The sequence below is a fragment of the Cetorhinus maximus genome, chromosome 30 (assembly GCF_964194155.1).
Source record: "Cetorhinus maximus chromosome 30, sCetMax3.hap1.1, whole genome shotgun sequence".
Classification (NCBI taxonomy): Eukaryota; Metazoa; Chordata; class Chondrichthyes; order Lamniformes; family Cetorhinidae; genus Cetorhinus; species Cetorhinus maximus.
The window spans coordinates 5,503,251-5,521,459 of record NC_135908.1 but is presented as its reverse complement, the minus strand read 5'-3'; the positions used below and the strand labels follow the sequence as shown (position 1 = coordinate 5,521,459).

Here is an 18,209-nt window from a genome sequence, read left to right as displayed (position 1 = left end):
CCTATCGCTGGCAGCCAGGGCCCCCATCGCACAAAGTCACCCGTTCATTTTACACCCGCTGACAACCATATTCTAGGGTTACCAGAGAATATCAGTGATAAACAGGAACGTTAGCTCACTGGTGGAGGATGGGGCTGACGCCCATGGTTGGGGGGCGGGGGTGGGGTGGGGGGGTGGAGACAGCCTCAGGGGCAAATTTAGCTCGGAACTTTTCAAAAAGATATTCATTCATGGGAAGCGGGCATCGCTGGCAAGGCCCAGCATTTATTGCCCATTCCTAATTGCCCACAAGGCGGTGGTTGTGAACCACCTTCCTCAATACAATGGAGTCACTTGTTAGGCCATTTCAGAGGGCAGTTAAGTGTCAACCACATTGCCTTGGGTCTGGAGTCACATAGGGGCCAGACCGGGCGTTAGAATGTAAATTCCCTTCCCTATGGATATTAGTGAACAAGATGGGTCTTTACAACAATTCAGTAGTTTCATGGTCACTATTACTGAGTAGCTTTTTAACTCCAGACTTATTTCATTAATTGACTTTAAATTCCCCAGCTACCATGTTAAAGAAGGACCTGTGGCGAGTGCTACTGTCCCAACCTCTGGGCCACAAACTCTGGGTTCAAGTCCCACTTCAGGACTTGATGACCATGGAAGGTGTGTAGATAATGGGGCCAAACATGTTGAATATCAGCCTGTAAATCCTTCCAATGTGCCTGATGGTAGGTGGCAAAGAGCAGGAGAGTTCCCTGGTCAGCCATACTGCAGAATGCAATGACAAACCATTGGCAGTGCTTTGCCAAGTGTAATCATGGACCAATCTAGCGGACGTCCATGGTCACCAGCACCCTCTTGGGGCATGGCACCTGGGAGGAGGAGGAGCTACCATCGTGGGATTTGAGCTCATGTCTCCAGAACATTAGCCTAAACCTCTGGATCACTTGTCTAGAAATATAACCACTATGCTACCCACTAACGGACCAGGCTACAGCTGACCTTGGAATGCTTGATGCTTATACTGGGGCCTTGAAATGGGATGAATGTTTAGTTCCCCAGCACACAATCAATTAGACTGATAACAAGAATTCATATTAAAACGTATCTGAGCGGTAGTTCAATAGCCAATCCATAGAAAGCAGGGAGGACCCGGGTTTAAGCGCAATGTTCCTTCAGCTGAAGGCTTCTCGATTGATGGAAGCCACTGTCCTTCAGTCCACAATGTGGTTACTCTCAACACCCTCTGAAATAGGGGCAGGAAGAGAACAACCTGCCCCACACCCACCATGTAATCCCCCCAGGAGGGTCAGCAAACCCAGATAAGCAGCAATTGCATTGCACAACGGCCCACAGTCATTGCGGAAGGCAGACTGTCTGCAGCTTCCTAGGGCAACGAAGGAAGGTGGACAATAAAATGAATGTCATCCACATTGAGAACACAAATATGGATTAAAAAAAAGACTGTCTACTGTGGTATGTGACAAACAGCAGGAAGGAATCTCACTCTGCATCCTTACCTGAGCAGTGTAATCATAAAGCACTCTGTAGTTGTTTGGATTTTCCTGTTGTACAACAGCAACAGCAACACTGGCGTACAAAGACTCTGCTAATGAACACAGAAAAATCACACAGAAAATCAACTAAGTATTGCAATATCTATAGGTCATAACACTCACATCTCTATTGTTAGAATTCTTGTAAACAGTCTTAACTTAGAAACATTCCCCTGTTTATTTTGAAGGTTTACAGAAGGAAAATCCTTGGTGATATTTATCCCTTAACAATCCCTCAAGCTGGCTTCATGGGGACAGGTGTGGATGAGAAAAGGACTGGAGGCTCCCAGGCTTGCTCTTGGTACTCAGTATCACAACACAGAGCAACACTGCCATCTAATGGTATAACTAGGAACTAGCAAACCCAGTCCAGGGCAGGAAAACTCAAAACAAGAAAGGCAGTCAGTCCCTTTGGCTCCAAACCGCTAAACACTCAAACATTAACCTTGCTTTACTTTGGAGTGAGACCAACTGAGCTACCACATTCTTACCCTCTACCCTATCACAGACCCTCCCTTCCCACCTTTGTAATATCACCCCACCTCAGCTCATCCACTGCTGAAACCCTCAATCATGCCGCGTTACCTCCTGGCTGGTCTCCCACATTGTCCCCTCCGTTAACTTGAGGTCATCCAAAACTCTGCTGCCTGCCTCTTATCTCTCAGTAGATCCTGTTCACCTACCCACCCCCCACCACCCCTGTGCTTGCTGACCTACACTGGCTCCTGGCCCAGCAACATGTCAATTTTAAAATTCTCATCCTTGTTTTCAAATCCCTCCATCATCTCCTCACTCCCTCCCTATCTCTGTAAATCGCCTTCAGCCCCATAACCTTCCCAAGATATCAGCACTCCTCTAATTCTGGGCATCCCTGATTTTAATCGCTCCACTATTGGTGGCTGCACCCTCAGTTGCCTGAGTCCAAGCTCTGGAAATCCCTCCCAACACCTCTACCCTCTACCTCGCTTTCCTCCTTTAAGACACTCCTTAAAACCTACCTCTTTGACCAAGCATTTGGTCATCTGACCTAACATTTCCTCATGTGTCATGCTTTGTTTTATGTTACTCCTGTGAAGCACCCAGAAAAAATTCATTATTTTACAGGTGCTATAAAAATATCAGCTGTTCTCTCCTCCCATTTCCCTCACCTCCTGCCTTTTCCCACAGCACTGCACTTGCTTACACACTTAAAAAACGATCAACCTGAAACATTAACTCTTGTTTCCCGCTCCACAGATGCTGCCCGGCCTGCTGAGTATTTCCAGCATTTTCTGTATCTATCCTAAGCTGTTGCGTTGTTCAATTAGGAACTGGAGGATAAAGTTCTAAGTGTTTCTGTTCAGGGCAGATTTGGCCTTTCGCACTAACGATGCAGATACAGTCGCTCCGGACAGTAGTGAAAGCTGCTGTGGAAGAGAGCAGGACTGTTACCGAATGACAGCAACAGCGAGGGGAGTGAATGGCTGGGATTTATATTCAGAATATCCATGTAATAGCGTCAAGGCCAATACTGATCTGATGAAACATTACAGGTCAATGACCTCCATTTCTCGCTCTATGGATACTGCCTGACCTGCTGAGAATTTCCAGCATTTTCTAATCACAAAACTGATCCATCCTCACTTTCTAGCAAGTGAGGTGACCAGGAATAGGACTCGGGGCAGTATAGGAATGCACAACTCCCATTGTAACTCTGGGCAGTACCAAAGTTTTGATCTACAGACACTCAAAATATTAATTATTGTTCCCAGAGTCTTTTGAACCGGACCTGATTCAATCCTCTGGGTCACAACGTCCTGGGTTCAAGTCCCACTCCAGGAGCAAAGCACAAAATCTCCAGTGCAGTACTGAGGGAGTGCTGTGCTGCTGGAGGTGCCGTTTTTCAGAAGAGATGTTAGATCGAGGCCCCATCTGCCTGCTTGGGTGGATGTAAAAGATCTAACGGGCACTATTTTATCCCCAATGTCCTGGCCAACATCTATCCCTCAATCAACAGACAGACAATCTAGTCATTATCACCTTGCTGTTCATGGGAGCTTGCTGTGCATAAACTGGCCGTCGCATTTTCTGACATTGCAACAATGGCTACGCTTTAAAAAAGTACTTCATTGGCTGGAAAGCGCTTCGAGACATCAGGGGGTTGTGAAAAATGCAAGTCTTTTATTCCTGTTTCTTACCTGGAGGTGGCTCTGTCATGTTGATAGAATTACTGCTACCGGATTTAGGGCTATGGCCTGGTAGCAAATGGCTAATCCTAAACAGCAAGGAAGAAGAAAGGTCATAAATTCACAACTAACAGCAGCTGGCAGCTCCGAGAACAAATTGTCATTATTCTATGACAGTCTAGTTAATTTTAATATACACCAGATATATTTATTGACCTTCTTCTTAGTCATAAAATATTCCATTGCTTCAGGTGAGCAGTCAATCCCTTTAAAATAAAACGTTGGAAATTCCCTACGCTATCCTGAAGACACTGATTGTTCTAGGATGATTCACTACAGCCCTATAATATCTCACCTGCGTGGGTCAGTCTCCACATCTGATCCTTGGACAGTCAGTAGGCAAGCTATTTGAACCATCAAAACCAAGTACAAACCTGTCCTCACTCAATATGGCCACGTGCACTTTGCAGCAAAGAGGTAATGGTCAGGGGTGGGGGTGGGAAATGGGGAGGGGGTGAGCCCCGGTAGAATTTACTGCCCCATCAAAAAAGGGCATTGGAGCAAACCCTACTGGTTGAGATCAGTTAGAGTACAGGGAAAGACATTGGCGTAGTTGTAAATGTCACTGGATTTATAACCCAGAGGTTCAGTTTAAAACTCTGGAGGACATGGGTTCAAATCCCAACTCAATTCAAATTCTCAGTAACGGTGACCATGAAACGATTATTGTAAAAACCCACCTGGTTCAGTAAATGCCCTTTTAGGGAAGGAAATCTGCCATCCTTACCGGATCTGGCCTATATGTGACTCCAGGTCCACAATTAACTCTTGAACGCCCTCGGAAATGGTCTCGGCAAGCTACTCAGTTCAAGGGCATTAAAGAATTGGGCAACATTCACATCCCATGAAAGAATTAAAGGACAGACCAGGGGCCAAATATGATTTTTGTTTTGCTCAATTCCTAGTTGAGCAGAGATCAGTCATTTTAGTACCTCGATACTGTACAGAAAGATCACAGGGCACGTTTTTTTGATGTACCTATAAATTTTTGCCTCCCATAATATTACAATTAGGAACAAAATTGATGTTTTTCTACTTTTGCCTGTGTTCAGTACTGGCACAGATGTGAACCTGAATCAAGCTTAGGACTCCCTGTGTCAAATCTGAATACGCTAAAATTCCAAGTCCTACAGACAATACTGTGACCTTCAGCATTTAAATATTATCAAACTACCAGTCTCATCATTAATGGGCAGTGGCAGCATTGACGGGGATTCTGAAACTACTTTTTCTTCCCCAAGGTGCTGATTTCTTTGTTTGTTTAAGTGGGCTTTAAATTTATCCTGATGGAATTAAAAGAAACACTCATGGGAGAGGCTAGAACTAGGGAAGAGAGTTTTAAAGAATAAAGGGGTCTCCCGTTTAAGACGGAGACGAGAGTTTTTTTTCTCTGAGGATCAGGAGTCTGTGGAACTCTCTCCCCCAGAGACTGGCAGAGGTGGGGTCTTTTAAGTATTTAAAGGTTGGGTTAGATAGATTGTTAATTGACAAAGGGTATAGGGGACAGACAGGAAAGTAAAAGCTACAGTCAGCCTAGCCAAGATCTTACTGAATGGCGGAGCAGGCTCGAGGAGCTGAATGGTTTACTCCTGCTCCTAGTCCTTGTGTATATTCCTTCAGTGTAGAACATGGTGCATCATAACCAACACTCTCTCACAACATCTACACCCAGCACAAAGTGCAAAGGAGTAAATCTGACGATCCCCAAAGTGGATTTTAGGTTGCCTGCTCCCAGGGTCTCCCGTGGGCAGTAGCAGCGCTTGACCAGTGGGTGGTCAGTGGGTCCGAGATAAGGCACTTCTCAGACACTGCCCTTAGCCAGTTGGGGAGGGGCGTTGCTGAAGGTTGCACCAGGCTCTCTGCATCAGGGACTGTTGGCTGGTAGCAAGCAGTGAAGCAATATAGAAGCAGCGGGGACATCAGAACCCGACTCGTTCCTTTGTGCAGAGAGCAAAGTAGGGTTAACGTTTTCACGTTGATGACCTTACGTCAGAAGTGATAATCCTTGCCAGGAGATATAACGTTGTTATTGGAAATTATTTTAAAATAGAGTTCTAGTAGTCTGTGTCTACGTGTGTGTGTGTGTGTGTGTGTTAAATCCAGCTAGTCTGGGTGCTTTAATGTATAGTCGTTTTGAGATGTTAATTAGATAAAAAGTTGAGGGCCGAAGGGAAAGTGTAAATTTGCATTTGTTAAAAGAAACCATTCCAGATTGTGTGAAATCTTACACCTAGCTAGAAGATGCCAAGAGAGACGCTTATTTTTTTTTGCTTACTAATAAAATTGGTGGGATGAAAGGATGTTATTGTTATAAGAGGTAAAGTTAAAAGCCGAGTGATACAAAGGGAAATTTACATTCAAAGAGAAAGACATGTATAAAAGGAGATTGTGTGTAAGGTAGAGGCATTTTAAGATCCAGCAAGTGTGAAAAGCCTCCAGCCTGTAAGCCTAAAGTCTGTGTGCAAGGACCCAGAGCTGAAAGAAACTCATTTTGAATGTGACTGTCCAGTATGTGCTTTGCCAGGTGTCTGTAAAATCTGAGAGATTTACTGTTGCCTTACCAGGGGTGTAATTGAGAGTCAGATTAATTAGGGGAGTTTTGTAATTATAGTAGTAATTTTGTAAACATATGTATGTGTTTACAATCTTTGTATTAATAAATGTTTAACTTAGTTTTATAAAAAGCCTCTCGAGACTCTTGTTACCACTGAATTCAAAGCCTGCATCTCGAAACATACCAATTGCAAAGATGGGTTATGACAGTTATTTCAAGATTCCCTCTGGAATTTGAACTCAGCCTTTTCCACCAGCTGTGCCATAATCATCCTCCCGTCCTCCTTCCACAGGTGAGAGTTCCCAGCATTTTCTGTTTTAATTTCAGATCTCCAGCATCTGCAATACTTTACTTTTTATTCATTCATAGGATGTGGCCATCATTGGAAGGAATAAACGCCCATCCAAAATTAACTGATACAGTGGAGTGGCTTGCGCGGCCACTTCAGTTAATAGTCAGCCTCAATACTGTGGATCTAGACTCACATGTAGGCCAGACCGGGTAAGGGTGGCAGATTTCCTTCCCTAAAAAAGGGACATCAAATGAACCAGATGGGGTTTTGCGACAATCTAGTCATTCCATAGGTCACCATTGTTGACACTTGCTTTTTAATCCCAGATTAATTAAGTCATTGAATTTAAAATTCCCCATCTGCTGCAATGGGATTTGAACTCATGTACCAATCCAGGTTTCTGGATTACTAGTCCAGTGACATCACCGTTACGCTAGCATTCCCCACTTCACCTGACATCCACACGCACACACATGCCAGGAAAGACCACTGACAGCAACCAGGGGCAGGAGCCGCTGCTGATTTTATTTTCACCACCCTCAACCAGGGCTTGTACATGGTGGTTGCCAGGCGGCCTGCAAGTTTAGTTTACCAGCTTCTTCAGCTATTTCAAGTTTGGTCTGTTTGCACATTGACAGTTGTGTTAGCTGCTGTTAAGGGTTGTGTGCCCCTCCATTGGGAAAAATTTGTTCTGGCTCCAACCTGCAGAATACCATTCAGCAAATTTAGCAGGGCTCACATTCACATTGCAGCGGCTGTTAGATGCTCAGGACCTGCGCTTCTAGAGCTAATGGTGGAAAATCCGACTGACGCCAACATACAATGCTCAACGCTCTTTAGAATGCCTCATGATAATATGAATGATCGCTTAGTGTTAATCAGCTATTGCAAAGCAGAGGTGTTAATTGCTGCCATGTTTAAAGGCACAGTCTGCACACAGTGCTAGACACACACACACACACACAAATGCGTCAACTAACAGTTAATTTATTAGATATACCTGTTGGGTAAATGCAAAAAATTAGGAAAGTATCTGAAACACAAAATATGGAAACATGGAGGTTAATGACAAACACGGCCAGAAGCATGGGACAAGATCATGAATGGCAACATTAAAAAGAAACTCGTTATGGTGTTTGATAAGCCCCCTCGTGTCTTTCCTTGTGGAGGTGATGGGTATTCTGTTAAAGGCTGTATACATTCAAAGGGAACACACTCTACATGTGTCCAATCCAGCGACCTAGAAAGTTAAATCGAATGTTACACTCATTAAAATGGAAACTTCTGTTTGTCCCCCCTGCCCCACGCACCCCCATAAATCACACTGCAACTCATGTCCAGCCCCTTGCATTTATATAGCACCTTTAACAGGGAATAGAAATACAAAATGGTCAGAGATGTCAACTTGCTGTCATGCATGCTACAATGTCACACAAAAATCAAACTATATCCCAGCGGAGGTTTTAAAGTAGTTGATTATTCTTATTTGGGTTGCCTGAGTTTTTACCCTGTATGAGGATAGGTTTTTTTTTAAAATTTAAGAACTTTAGTATTCAGAGGATTGCTGGCAATTCGATTCGCCCCGGTCTCTCAAACATCCAATTCCCCCACCTTGTCTCTCAGACCCAAAGTCCCAACTCGCCCATGTCTCTCTGAACCTCAATCCCAAAAACTCTTGCTGGTGTTTGAGGCTCTTCTACATTGTCGTTTGGTAAGACAGAACTGGAGTGAGTATTGCTGAAAGAAAAGGGACATGTCAAAGCTTTTCGTCTTGCACTCATCAGGACACATCCCAAGAATACCAAGACAAGGAGCAAACAACAATTTATACTGCATGAGAAGAGTCCTGCTGAGTGCAAGCTGAAAAGCTTCAACACGTCTCTTACTCAGCAATACTTTTCTACATTCTCAAATAACTCTTATCCCAATATTTGGAACAGCTGATCACCTGAGTCAAATTCCTGTTGAGAAAGTAAGAAATTTGTTTCTGGCTTGGTCACGACTTGGGTTCCCTGGATTCCTACGCACAGGAAAATTCTGATCTGAAGTGCAAAATCTAATGGGCACAGCTGGAGAAATTTTAAACCATGCTCACGCCATTTACCTTTTCATCATCCCTCCATTCCTGGAAGAGGCCACAGTGCGACTTTCTGTGGTAGGTAACTTGTCGTAATAATTCTCATACTGTATGGGAGCTGTGAAGGGAGAGACACAGGAGTGATTTTTAAAAAAAATTAATTCACTGGATGTGGGCGTTATTGCCCATCCCTAAATGCCCTTGTTCAGAGGGCATTTAAGAGTCACAGAATCTCACAGTGCAGAAGAGGCCCTTCGGCCCATCGAGTCTACACCGACAGGAGAGAAACACCTGCACCTACCTACCTAATCCCATTTACCAGCACTTGGCCCATAGCCTTGAATGTTATGACGTGCCAAGTGCTCATCCAGGTACTTTTTAAAGGATGTGAGGCAACCCACCTCCACCACCCTCCCAGGCAGCGCATTCCAGACCATCACCACCCTCTGGGTAAAAAGCTTTTTCCTCACATCCCCTCTAAACCTCCTGCCCCTCACCCTGAACTTATGTCAACCACATTGCTGTGGGCCTGAGTCACATGTAGGTAAGGGTGGCAGATTCCCTTCCCTCAGCGAACCAGGTGGGTTTTTACAATTGACAATGGTCATCATTTTAATTCCAATCTTTTACTGAAGTGCTGTGGTGGGATTCGAACCCAGGTCCCCCAGAGCATTACCCTGAGGTCTCTGGGTTTTAACAGTCCAGTGACAATACCCCTGCGCCACTGTCACCCCAGGAGTGAATTCAGAATCAGAAACCCATTTGTTAAACTCTCGTAACATGAATTGCATTGCGCATCATAAGGAAACAAAATGACCTGTCCTGGAGAGCGACCCTCACATCCCACGAAAGAATAAAAAACAGACAATCACACAGAGATTTGCACAATTTTACCCGATACACGCTGGCAATATAACGTCCCAATTTCCTAAAGGCCTTGCAGGACGTTCCTATTCTGCAGGAAAGGAGATTTGCTTCAAAAAAGTGGAACGAAGGACCAGAGCCTCACATTTTCCATCCATTAACTATAAAAATTGTAAAACGCTGGCATTCAAGTCAACCTTTGAAGCCTCGAAAAACCCCTCCAAAAACAGGGGCTGATTTATACAACACAAAAACAGAAACACCTGGAAAAACTCAGCAGGTCTGGCAGCATCGGTGGAGGACAGCACAGTTGACGTTTCGAGTCCTCATGACCCAAGGGAGCACAGTTGACGTTTCGAGTCCTCATGACCCAAGGGAGCACAGTTGACGTTTCGAGTCCTCATGACCCTTGAAGGGTCATGAGGACTCGAAACGTCAACTGCGCTCTCCTCCACTAAGGCTGCCAGACCTGCTGAGTTTTTCCAGGTGTTTGTTTTGGATTTCCAGCATCTCTGCAGTTTTTTGCTTTTATTGCTGATTTATACGTCAAGCACGTGAGTGAATTGTCGTACGGGGGGGGGGGGTGTGGGGGGGTGGTCACCATTTTGAAATGTCGTCAGTGTCTGACTTAAAGCGGGTACGCCTTAAAACACCCCCTGCCATCTTCACCACACAACCCGTTTCGCCCGCTTGATCCCCTGTGCCCAGTTATAAAAAAGGTGCCATCCATTCGTGGGGTGAATAATTGACGCTGACCACTAAAGCAAGGGTGGCACGTCATAGCTGAAAAACAGAGGTGGGAGGAGGGGGTTGATAAGTCAACTGTTACGTCAAGTATGCAAAAAACAACTTGATTTTTGGGGCCAGAAAACGGGGGTTGTCATGTCGCCACGATTCACAGTAGATGGAAAGTCACAATTTCCCAGCCGGCACATCAAGTAGGCACCGCTTCTAATCCCTTCCTGAATAAACATCGGACACTCAGGCCTCAAATTTTTAAGGATGGCGGGTGCTCGGAACACCCCCCCGCCGATTCCGACAACCCCGTGGCCATTTTACGCCCTAACGAGCCTCGATTTGGCATAAGACGGGATTTCCATTCCTCATTCAGAGGGAGCCCCACATTGTTTTGAGCTACCAGACAATCAGATTGACCAACAGCTCTCCATTTCTCTCCAGCACCAGGGTGGTGGGGAAGGGAGGAGGGAGAGAAGCACTGAATAAGTCCCCTGGTTAAATCCCTCAGATTGTTTGTGTGCATATCCTTGAAGCCCTCCAAAAAATCAACAGGTCAGCTCTCTTCGGGGATGGAGTCGGAGAAGGCAGCAGAGTCTTACCGGGTGGATTCAGTCCCGTCATTTTCTTCTGAATGAAACAGTCCATATCGGCATCAATGTCACACATCTCCAAAACCTTCCGAGTCTCTTCGTACAGCTGTAGTGAGGTTAAAAAGGTGGTTTAAAAGCTCACTGTGCAATAACATTTCACATATCAGAAATAACACCAGCTTGCTCCATGAACACGCAAGTAAATAGCCACAAAAAGGACAGAAAGATCCCAGTCTGTGTGGAGTTAGATATCGCTCAGCCACTACAACACCGACCAGGCTTCAAGAAAAGGTACTTCATTGGCTGTAAAGTGCTTTGAGGTCATTAAAGGTGCTATCCAAATGCAAAAGGTAAAAAGAGGGGAATATCTGTCAGAAGGTCCCACTCTCATTCCCAATTGCTTGTCAATGACTTAATTTGGCAAGTGTCTGTATATCGATACAGGCATCAGTTGAAGACTTCATTTATGGATAAGTGAATGAGGGAGAAAGGCATAGGAGGGGATGTTGATGAGAGAAGATTAAAAAAGGAAAAATGTGAGGAGGCTTGTATGGACCATAAAAAGTGGGCCAATTGGGCCCAGATTCTGTGCTGTAAATTCTACACGAGACAGGATTGTGTTTGGGCTCTGGCAGCCTCCCACAGTCGAATTGCTGCAAGCGCAGATTGTCCAGATGTTACAATAAAGGCCGCCAAGCAGAAGGGGGTCTCTGGGGCTTGTCCCAGCATCTTCAGAGAAGGTGGAGAGAATATAAAGCCCTTGGAGGATTGAACACTTGGTCAAGTTACCAGAGAGCTACTCGGACCTGGCTGCTAGAGAGAAGGGGACAGGTTAAGAAAACTAAAAATCTGAGAAATTTTTAAAACCCTTTCATGAAAATGTGGGCACTGCTGCCAGGGCCAGCATTTGTTGCTGATCCCTAAATTGAACTGAGTGTCATTCCAGAGGGCAGTTGAGAGTCAACCCCATTGCTGTGGGTCTGGAGTCACATGTAGGCCAGACCCGGTAAGGACGGCAGATTTCCTTCCCTAAAAGGGCACTAGTGAACCAGATGGGTTTTAATGACAATCGATGATACTTGTCATGGTCACCATCACAGACTGGCTTTCAATTCCTGCTTTATTCATTGAATTTAAATTCCACCAGCTGCCGTGATGGGATTTGAACCCCTGTACCCAGAGCGTTAGCCCAGGACTCTGGGTTACTAGTCCAATTACCACTACACCACAATCTTCCCCCAAGGATTAATTTTACGGAGTTACATCAGGGTTCAGAGTCAGCTGGCACATTCATCATTAACCACAATACCTCATCGTCCTTCACACATTGCTGAGAGAGTTGGTTGCAGTGCGTCCACAGTGCATTCCTCAGATTGTTGATTCTATCACACTCCTGCAGGTGAAACATCTGAAGCCAAACGGGAAAAGTTAGTCAAGAGCGAGCCACGGCAAGTGAACCACCATGACATTTATCTCCCAAACGTTTATCCGAGCATCTCCAAAAGATTAGTACCAAAGCATCACAACCTGGGTTCAAGAATCCAAGAGGCAGTCAGCACTCACTGAATTCAAACCAGTCCAGCATCAGCACAGTTTTTTAAAAAAATGTTCATTCATGGGATGTGGGCTTCGCTGGCTGGGCCAGCATTTATTGCCCATCCCTAGTTGACCCTTGAGAAGGTGGTGAGCTGCCTTCCTGAACTTCTGCAGTCCATGTGGTGTGGGCAAACCCACAGTGCTGTTAGGAAGGGAGTTCCAGGATTTTGACCCAGCGACAGTGAAGGAACGGCCGATATATTTCCAAGTCAGGATGGTGAATGAACTTCCAGGTGGTGGTGTTACCATCTATTTGCTACCCTTGTCGTTCTAGATGGTAGTGGTCATGGGTTTGGAAGGTACTGTCAAAGGAGCCTTGGTGAGTTCCTGCAGTGCATCTTGTAGATGGTACACACTGTCGGTGGTGGAGGGAGTGAATGTTTGTGGATGGGGTGCCAATCAAGCAGACTGCTTTGTCCTGGACAGTCTCAAGCTTCTAGAGTGTGGTCTGGGTTAACATAATATAATTACCAATTGGACAAGCTATTGGAGGGAGCCCAGTGGTTCATGGAAGGAGTGAGAACTTCAAGAAATTGATGAAAGGAAAAGCATAAGAGTGGAGTTGATGTTCCATCCTTTAAAAAGCACTGACAGCATTAGTCCCAATATAAAAACTGACATTTGAAAGGGGAACTCCCCATTAAAAGGAGAACTAGTGTGTAGAACAAAGGTATTTGCAGGTACCTCACAGGTATTGATATGTTCTTGTTCCCATTCCTGTCGAATCTTGTCTAGCTGCTCCACATTCTGCTGATAAACTTGCTCTGAAAAGCAACGTCAAAAAGTTTCATTGTTTTTGAGTTGTGTGACTTACGGGAAACAGCTTCACACAAGAGATTGAACTGCCCAGGGCATCAGTCAAAACTAGTGTCGTTTAAGAGGGGGAGAGAGAGTGTTTGGGGAGAAGATTAGTTTAAGGTGGAGGTAGTGAACTCTGTATTTGGCTTGTGTACTCTGGCTGGTGGCTGTTTATTCCCCATGTTCATGTATAATAATCTAGCCCAAAGTAACACTCGTCGCACTCCAGTCAGGACAGGCTTTGTGGGGATTACTTAGCTCAGTTGTCTAGACAGCTAAGTGCAAGGTGCAGAAAGACACCAGCAGCATGGGTTCAATCCGCTGCACTAACGGAGGTAGTTCTTGAGAGGTCTGCCTTCTCCCCTTGCCCCAAACACTCGCAGAGTGGGGCCCCTCAAGCTATATAACCAATTGTCTTTCTAATGGAGAGATGACTATGGTCCTTCATGGACTAGGGCGAAATACTTAGTGCAGCTTAGTGATGCCATAGCTGCACTATCATGACACACATCAGTGCCTTTATATTCCCATTCCATCCCGCTCTGTGCTGAAGACGAGGGCACTGGTTTGATGTATTGTTCCATCAACACTGGCCCAAGGAGTGAAGGAGTTGCTGAAAGACATCAAATCTGTACCTTGGGAAGTTGGGAATGTGCCAAATATCCGGAGTGCGAGGTGAAAGCATTGCTTCCGTCTCACACTTACGAATGTGAGCAAGTTAGTTATTTTAAAAATACACAGGAGGGAATGTAAATATGAGTTAGCAGCAAGGTCTATTTATGACTGAAACAGATGCTTTTACACCTTTTTCTGTCAGTTAGCTAATGGTGGAAGCAGCCAATTAACACACTGACAAAGAGGGTGTTACTGGCAGTAAGGGTGTGGGCATGATGTTCTGCAATTCTAAAATTTCATCCAATCCTAACAACTGTTTATACCCTCCATTATTTCACCTCTGGGAGCAGAGTTTGAATATAATTTCTGACTGGAGTTGGGGAGTAATTCTTCCTTTGATCTTTGGCTGACTTTGTAATATAACATTTATTCTTAGTTGCTGAGAAAGTGGTATTAGGAATTTGCACAGAGATAAAAATGAGGACTCGAAACGTTAACTGATTTCTTCACCGATGCTGCCAGACCTGCTGAGTTTTTCCAGGTAATTCTGTTTTTGTTTAGGAATTTGCATTTGGTAGCAATTATTCTTACAACCAATTGGTAGATTAGGTCACTTCAGAGGCCTTTGGAGTAATCCATGTCATGTACAACCAGAGTCATTGGGATAACTGTCTATCAGTTTGGGGGTTAACTGTATTCAGGTGATGGGACTTGCCTATGTTGAAACAGACCAAAGTGTGCATATCCAACCAATAACCATGTCTATCTCTGTAAATAGAAACTTATATAGTCTAGGCTCCAGTTAGGAAGGCAAATGGCACTTTAGCTTTTATTGCAAGGGGATTGGAGTACAGGAATAAAGAAATCTTGCTAGAGTTGCACAGGGTTAGGTGAGACCACGTCTGGAACAGTGTGTGCAGTTTTGGTCTCCACATTTAAGGAATGATACACTTGCAGTGGAGGTGGTACAGCAAAGGTTCACTAAATTGGTCCCTGGGGTGAGTGGGTTGTCCCATGATGAGAGGCTGAGTAAATTGAACTTGTTCTTCTAACCTCCAGAGAATATGAGACACGATCTCATTGAAACATACGTGATTCTGAAGGGGCTTGATGGGGGTAGATGCTGAGACACTGTTCCCGCGGGTCGGGGAATCTAAAACACGGGGGCACAGTCTCAGGATAAGGGGCCGATCGTTTAGGACTGAGATGAGGGGAAATTACTCCATTCAAAGGGTTGTGAATCTTTGGAATTCTCTGCCCCAGAGGGTTGTGGGTGATCCATCATTGAATACATTTAAGGCCGGGATAGACAGATTTTTGGTCTCTCATGGAATTAAGTGAAATGAGGAGCAGATGGGAAAATGGAGTTGAGGCCCAAGGTCAGCCATGATTGCAGTGAATGGCAGATCAGGCTTAACAGGCCATGGGGTCGACTCCTGGCCTTACTTCTTGTGTTCTTGTCCTACGTTTTATTGCCTTGCTATCTAACAATTTGCAGCTTCCCTTCTTTGAAGGGCACTAGTGATCAATCCATTTGGGTTTTTAAGATATTCTGCCATCTTTCATGTTCCTCTTCTCACCCTCCCCTCAAATATATTCAGCTTCACTATTTATCACTGTTTCCAAGTTCCAAGCACTACCCAACACTCCACAAATGCCATAAATTAAACAGCAGCACATTGCTGCAAGCAACCTAGGAGGAGAATCACAGCAGCAATAAAAATATTGTGGTCTTATTTTACTTGTTAATGAGCTACTGGATATGGTGGGTGGCATCAGGCTGTTTGACTAACAGTCAAGGATCATCCAATCAGGAATTGAAGAGAGTCTATTTGGTTTTCCAATTGGCCATGGGAAGGTGGAGTGTCAAGATGATGGACATGTTAAATGACCAATGGTGAGACAATTGGAAGGAGGTGGACACGCAGTGACATCTCCAGGAGTTATGTCCAACCATATTCTCCAATTGTATCTTGTGGGGGTGCACTAACTAAATTAACTTGCTGGCTTCAGGTAGCATCATTATGGCAAAAAAAAAGTTCCACTGACCCAGACAGACAGAAGTTCACCCATGGCAACCATGAACCTCCATAACAACAAGGCCTACAAAGACAGGTAGGAGCACTGCAAAATTTAATGGCTTCCAAGTTAAACTGCAAGTATTAAACTTACCACATAGCAACGAAAATGTACAAGACAAAAAAATAAGTTTGCTGAAATGTGTGCGTAATTTTAGCCCTTGAATTGGTATCAAAAGAATGTCATTTTATAGTTATCAGAAAATTATAAAATGACTTCCTGTCAATGCAAAATACTGCACATACTGTTCAGAAAGTTAAGTAACTAGTTAAAGCTACATCTGTGAAAACTTTTAGTTTAGATCACACTGCATAAATTGTAACGGAAACTCTGCTCGTCTATTTAAAACAAAGCCACTAATCTGCTAATTTTAAACAACATTAATGCGGCACAGAAATCGCCTGAAAAATGCAACATACCCATTATTAAAATTGTAAGGATTGGGAACTAAGTGATTATAGGGAGGATAGAAGATTATTTTAATACAACTTTGCTACACTTAAGTGTGGCACAAGTTCATGCCTTCAATGTCAACATGGCCCCTTTGCCTTCAAGCCTAAAGGTTAAAGGCTCCAACTCCACGAGCTCAGCACATAGCCTTGGTGACAGTCAAGTGCAGCACTGGAGGAGAGCTTCATTGTCAAAGTGCCAGCCATCAACTGAGACGTGAAACCATGGTCCAGTTTGTCCTGGTGGTTCAAGTGTCCAATGAGAGATCCTAGTGTTTTTACTAAAAAGAGCAGGGAGCTCTCCTGGTCTTTTGTCACACATACCCCTCTCAGCCAAAAAAAATACACACCACCAATTGGGGCGATTTATCCAGCTGATGTTTGGAATTTGCTGCACGATTTGCTTGCTTAATTAAGTGGTTACAACGCAAAGCAATTAGTTTTTCCACGAGGTACGTTGGACTATTGCTGAGAGATACGCTGAATTAATGCAAGCCTTTTCTCAGGTGTAAAAGACTTTTTAAAAAAATTCTTTCATGGGATGTGAGCGTCGCTGGCAAGGCCGGCATTTGTTGCCCATCCCCAATTGCCCTTGACCTGAGTGGCCTGTGAGGCCATTGCAAAGGGCAGCTAAGAGTCAGCCACGTAGCTGCGAGTTGCATGTAGGCCAGGCCAGGCAAGGATGGCAGATTTCCTTCCCTAAAAAGGGCATTAGGTGAACCAGGTGGGTTTTTAATGCCAATCGACAATGGTCACCGTTACTGAGATTAGCTCCTGATGGGTAATATCCTGCCGAACATTTCACCAGTATTGTCAACTCTGCAAGTGAGTGTTGTTAACTGCAAAACCTTCCCTGTTCCCTACCCACTCCAAATCTGTTCGGCACTCAAGCTTTTTGCTGAGAAATTTATTTATTTATTTTAAACCTGTTGGGTTGATGCAAGGACAGAATCTGCTTCAAGTAAGATTCTGCTCTAACCCATGTCCCGAACTCTGTTCTTAAACCACACGTCGTTGACTTAGACCCAAAACGTGCTATCATGCTTAATCTGCACTCCTGGACAACACCAGGAAGTCTTATAATAAGAGATCACAAATGGAAACATCTGTTAAGAGTACAGGTCAGGTCGAGTTGTCGGGGGTTGGGGTGCGAAAGGTTAAAAACAAACGATTTTTAAACCGCACAGTGACCAAATGGGTCCCAACTGCTGCAAAGATCAAATTCCACTGAAGTCAGGTTGCAGGCTGGGTTCAAACGCAATCCATTGTATTTAAGAGCAGGTAAACCAACTGAAACTCCAATTCAGCTTTTTCAATATAACCTTTCGCATTATGAAGTTTTAAAGAAAAATAAATTGTTAGATGCTGGAATTTGTAAATAGAAAATTAGTAATGAATTCAAGATCGGGAGCCTTAATGGGGAGATAACTGGTCTGGTGTGGCATAATACTACAAGGACCACACTTGGTGTTGGGAGGCATGGACTAGGGCTTTGGCAATAGAGGGAGACGGATGGGCAAGAGGTTTGGACGTGGTTTTGGTAACAGCACTGGGAGTTGTTGGGGAATAAAGCAGAGTTTTGGGCTAGCAGCCACTGTGTAAGAAGTCCTGCTCACTCTAGATAAGCACCGGAGAGCTTGGTGGAGGCTTGCATTATAGGGAATAGATGGCACATACCTGCATCATTCACTGCATCGCGGGACTGCCTCGCCTTATTCTGACTCTGTGGAGTAGACACAAGTATCGCTTAATTGCGCACCATGATAAATGCAAGATCAGCAAGGG

The 18,209-nt window shown here is 44.5% G+C and overlaps 1 protein-coding gene across 5 annotated transcripts in view; it reads right to left on the bottom strand.

The window, feature by feature from the left end:
* pstpip1a (proline-serine-threonine phosphatase interacting protein 1a) overlaps positions 1-18,209 on the bottom strand; it is a 74,013-nt gene that overhangs the window by 2,079 nt on the left and 53,725 nt on the right. The window contains exons 8-15 of one of the 5 annotated variants that reach the window (XM_078532319.1): positions 18,102-18,147; positions 13,168-13,247; positions 12,197-12,295; positions 10,897-10,993; positions 8,723-8,813; positions 7,619-7,651; positions 3,725-3,801; positions 1,512-1,600 (exon numbers count right to left, since the gene is read on the bottom strand). In XM_078532319.1, coding sequence (XP_078388445.1) covers positions 1,512-1,600; positions 3,725-3,801; positions 7,619-7,651; positions 8,723-8,813; positions 10,897-10,993; positions 12,197-12,295; positions 13,168-13,247; positions 18,102-18,147 — 612 coding nt within the window. The other 4 variants (XM_078532320.1, XM_078532321.1, XM_078532322.1 and 1 more) reach the window with 4 other exon arrangements.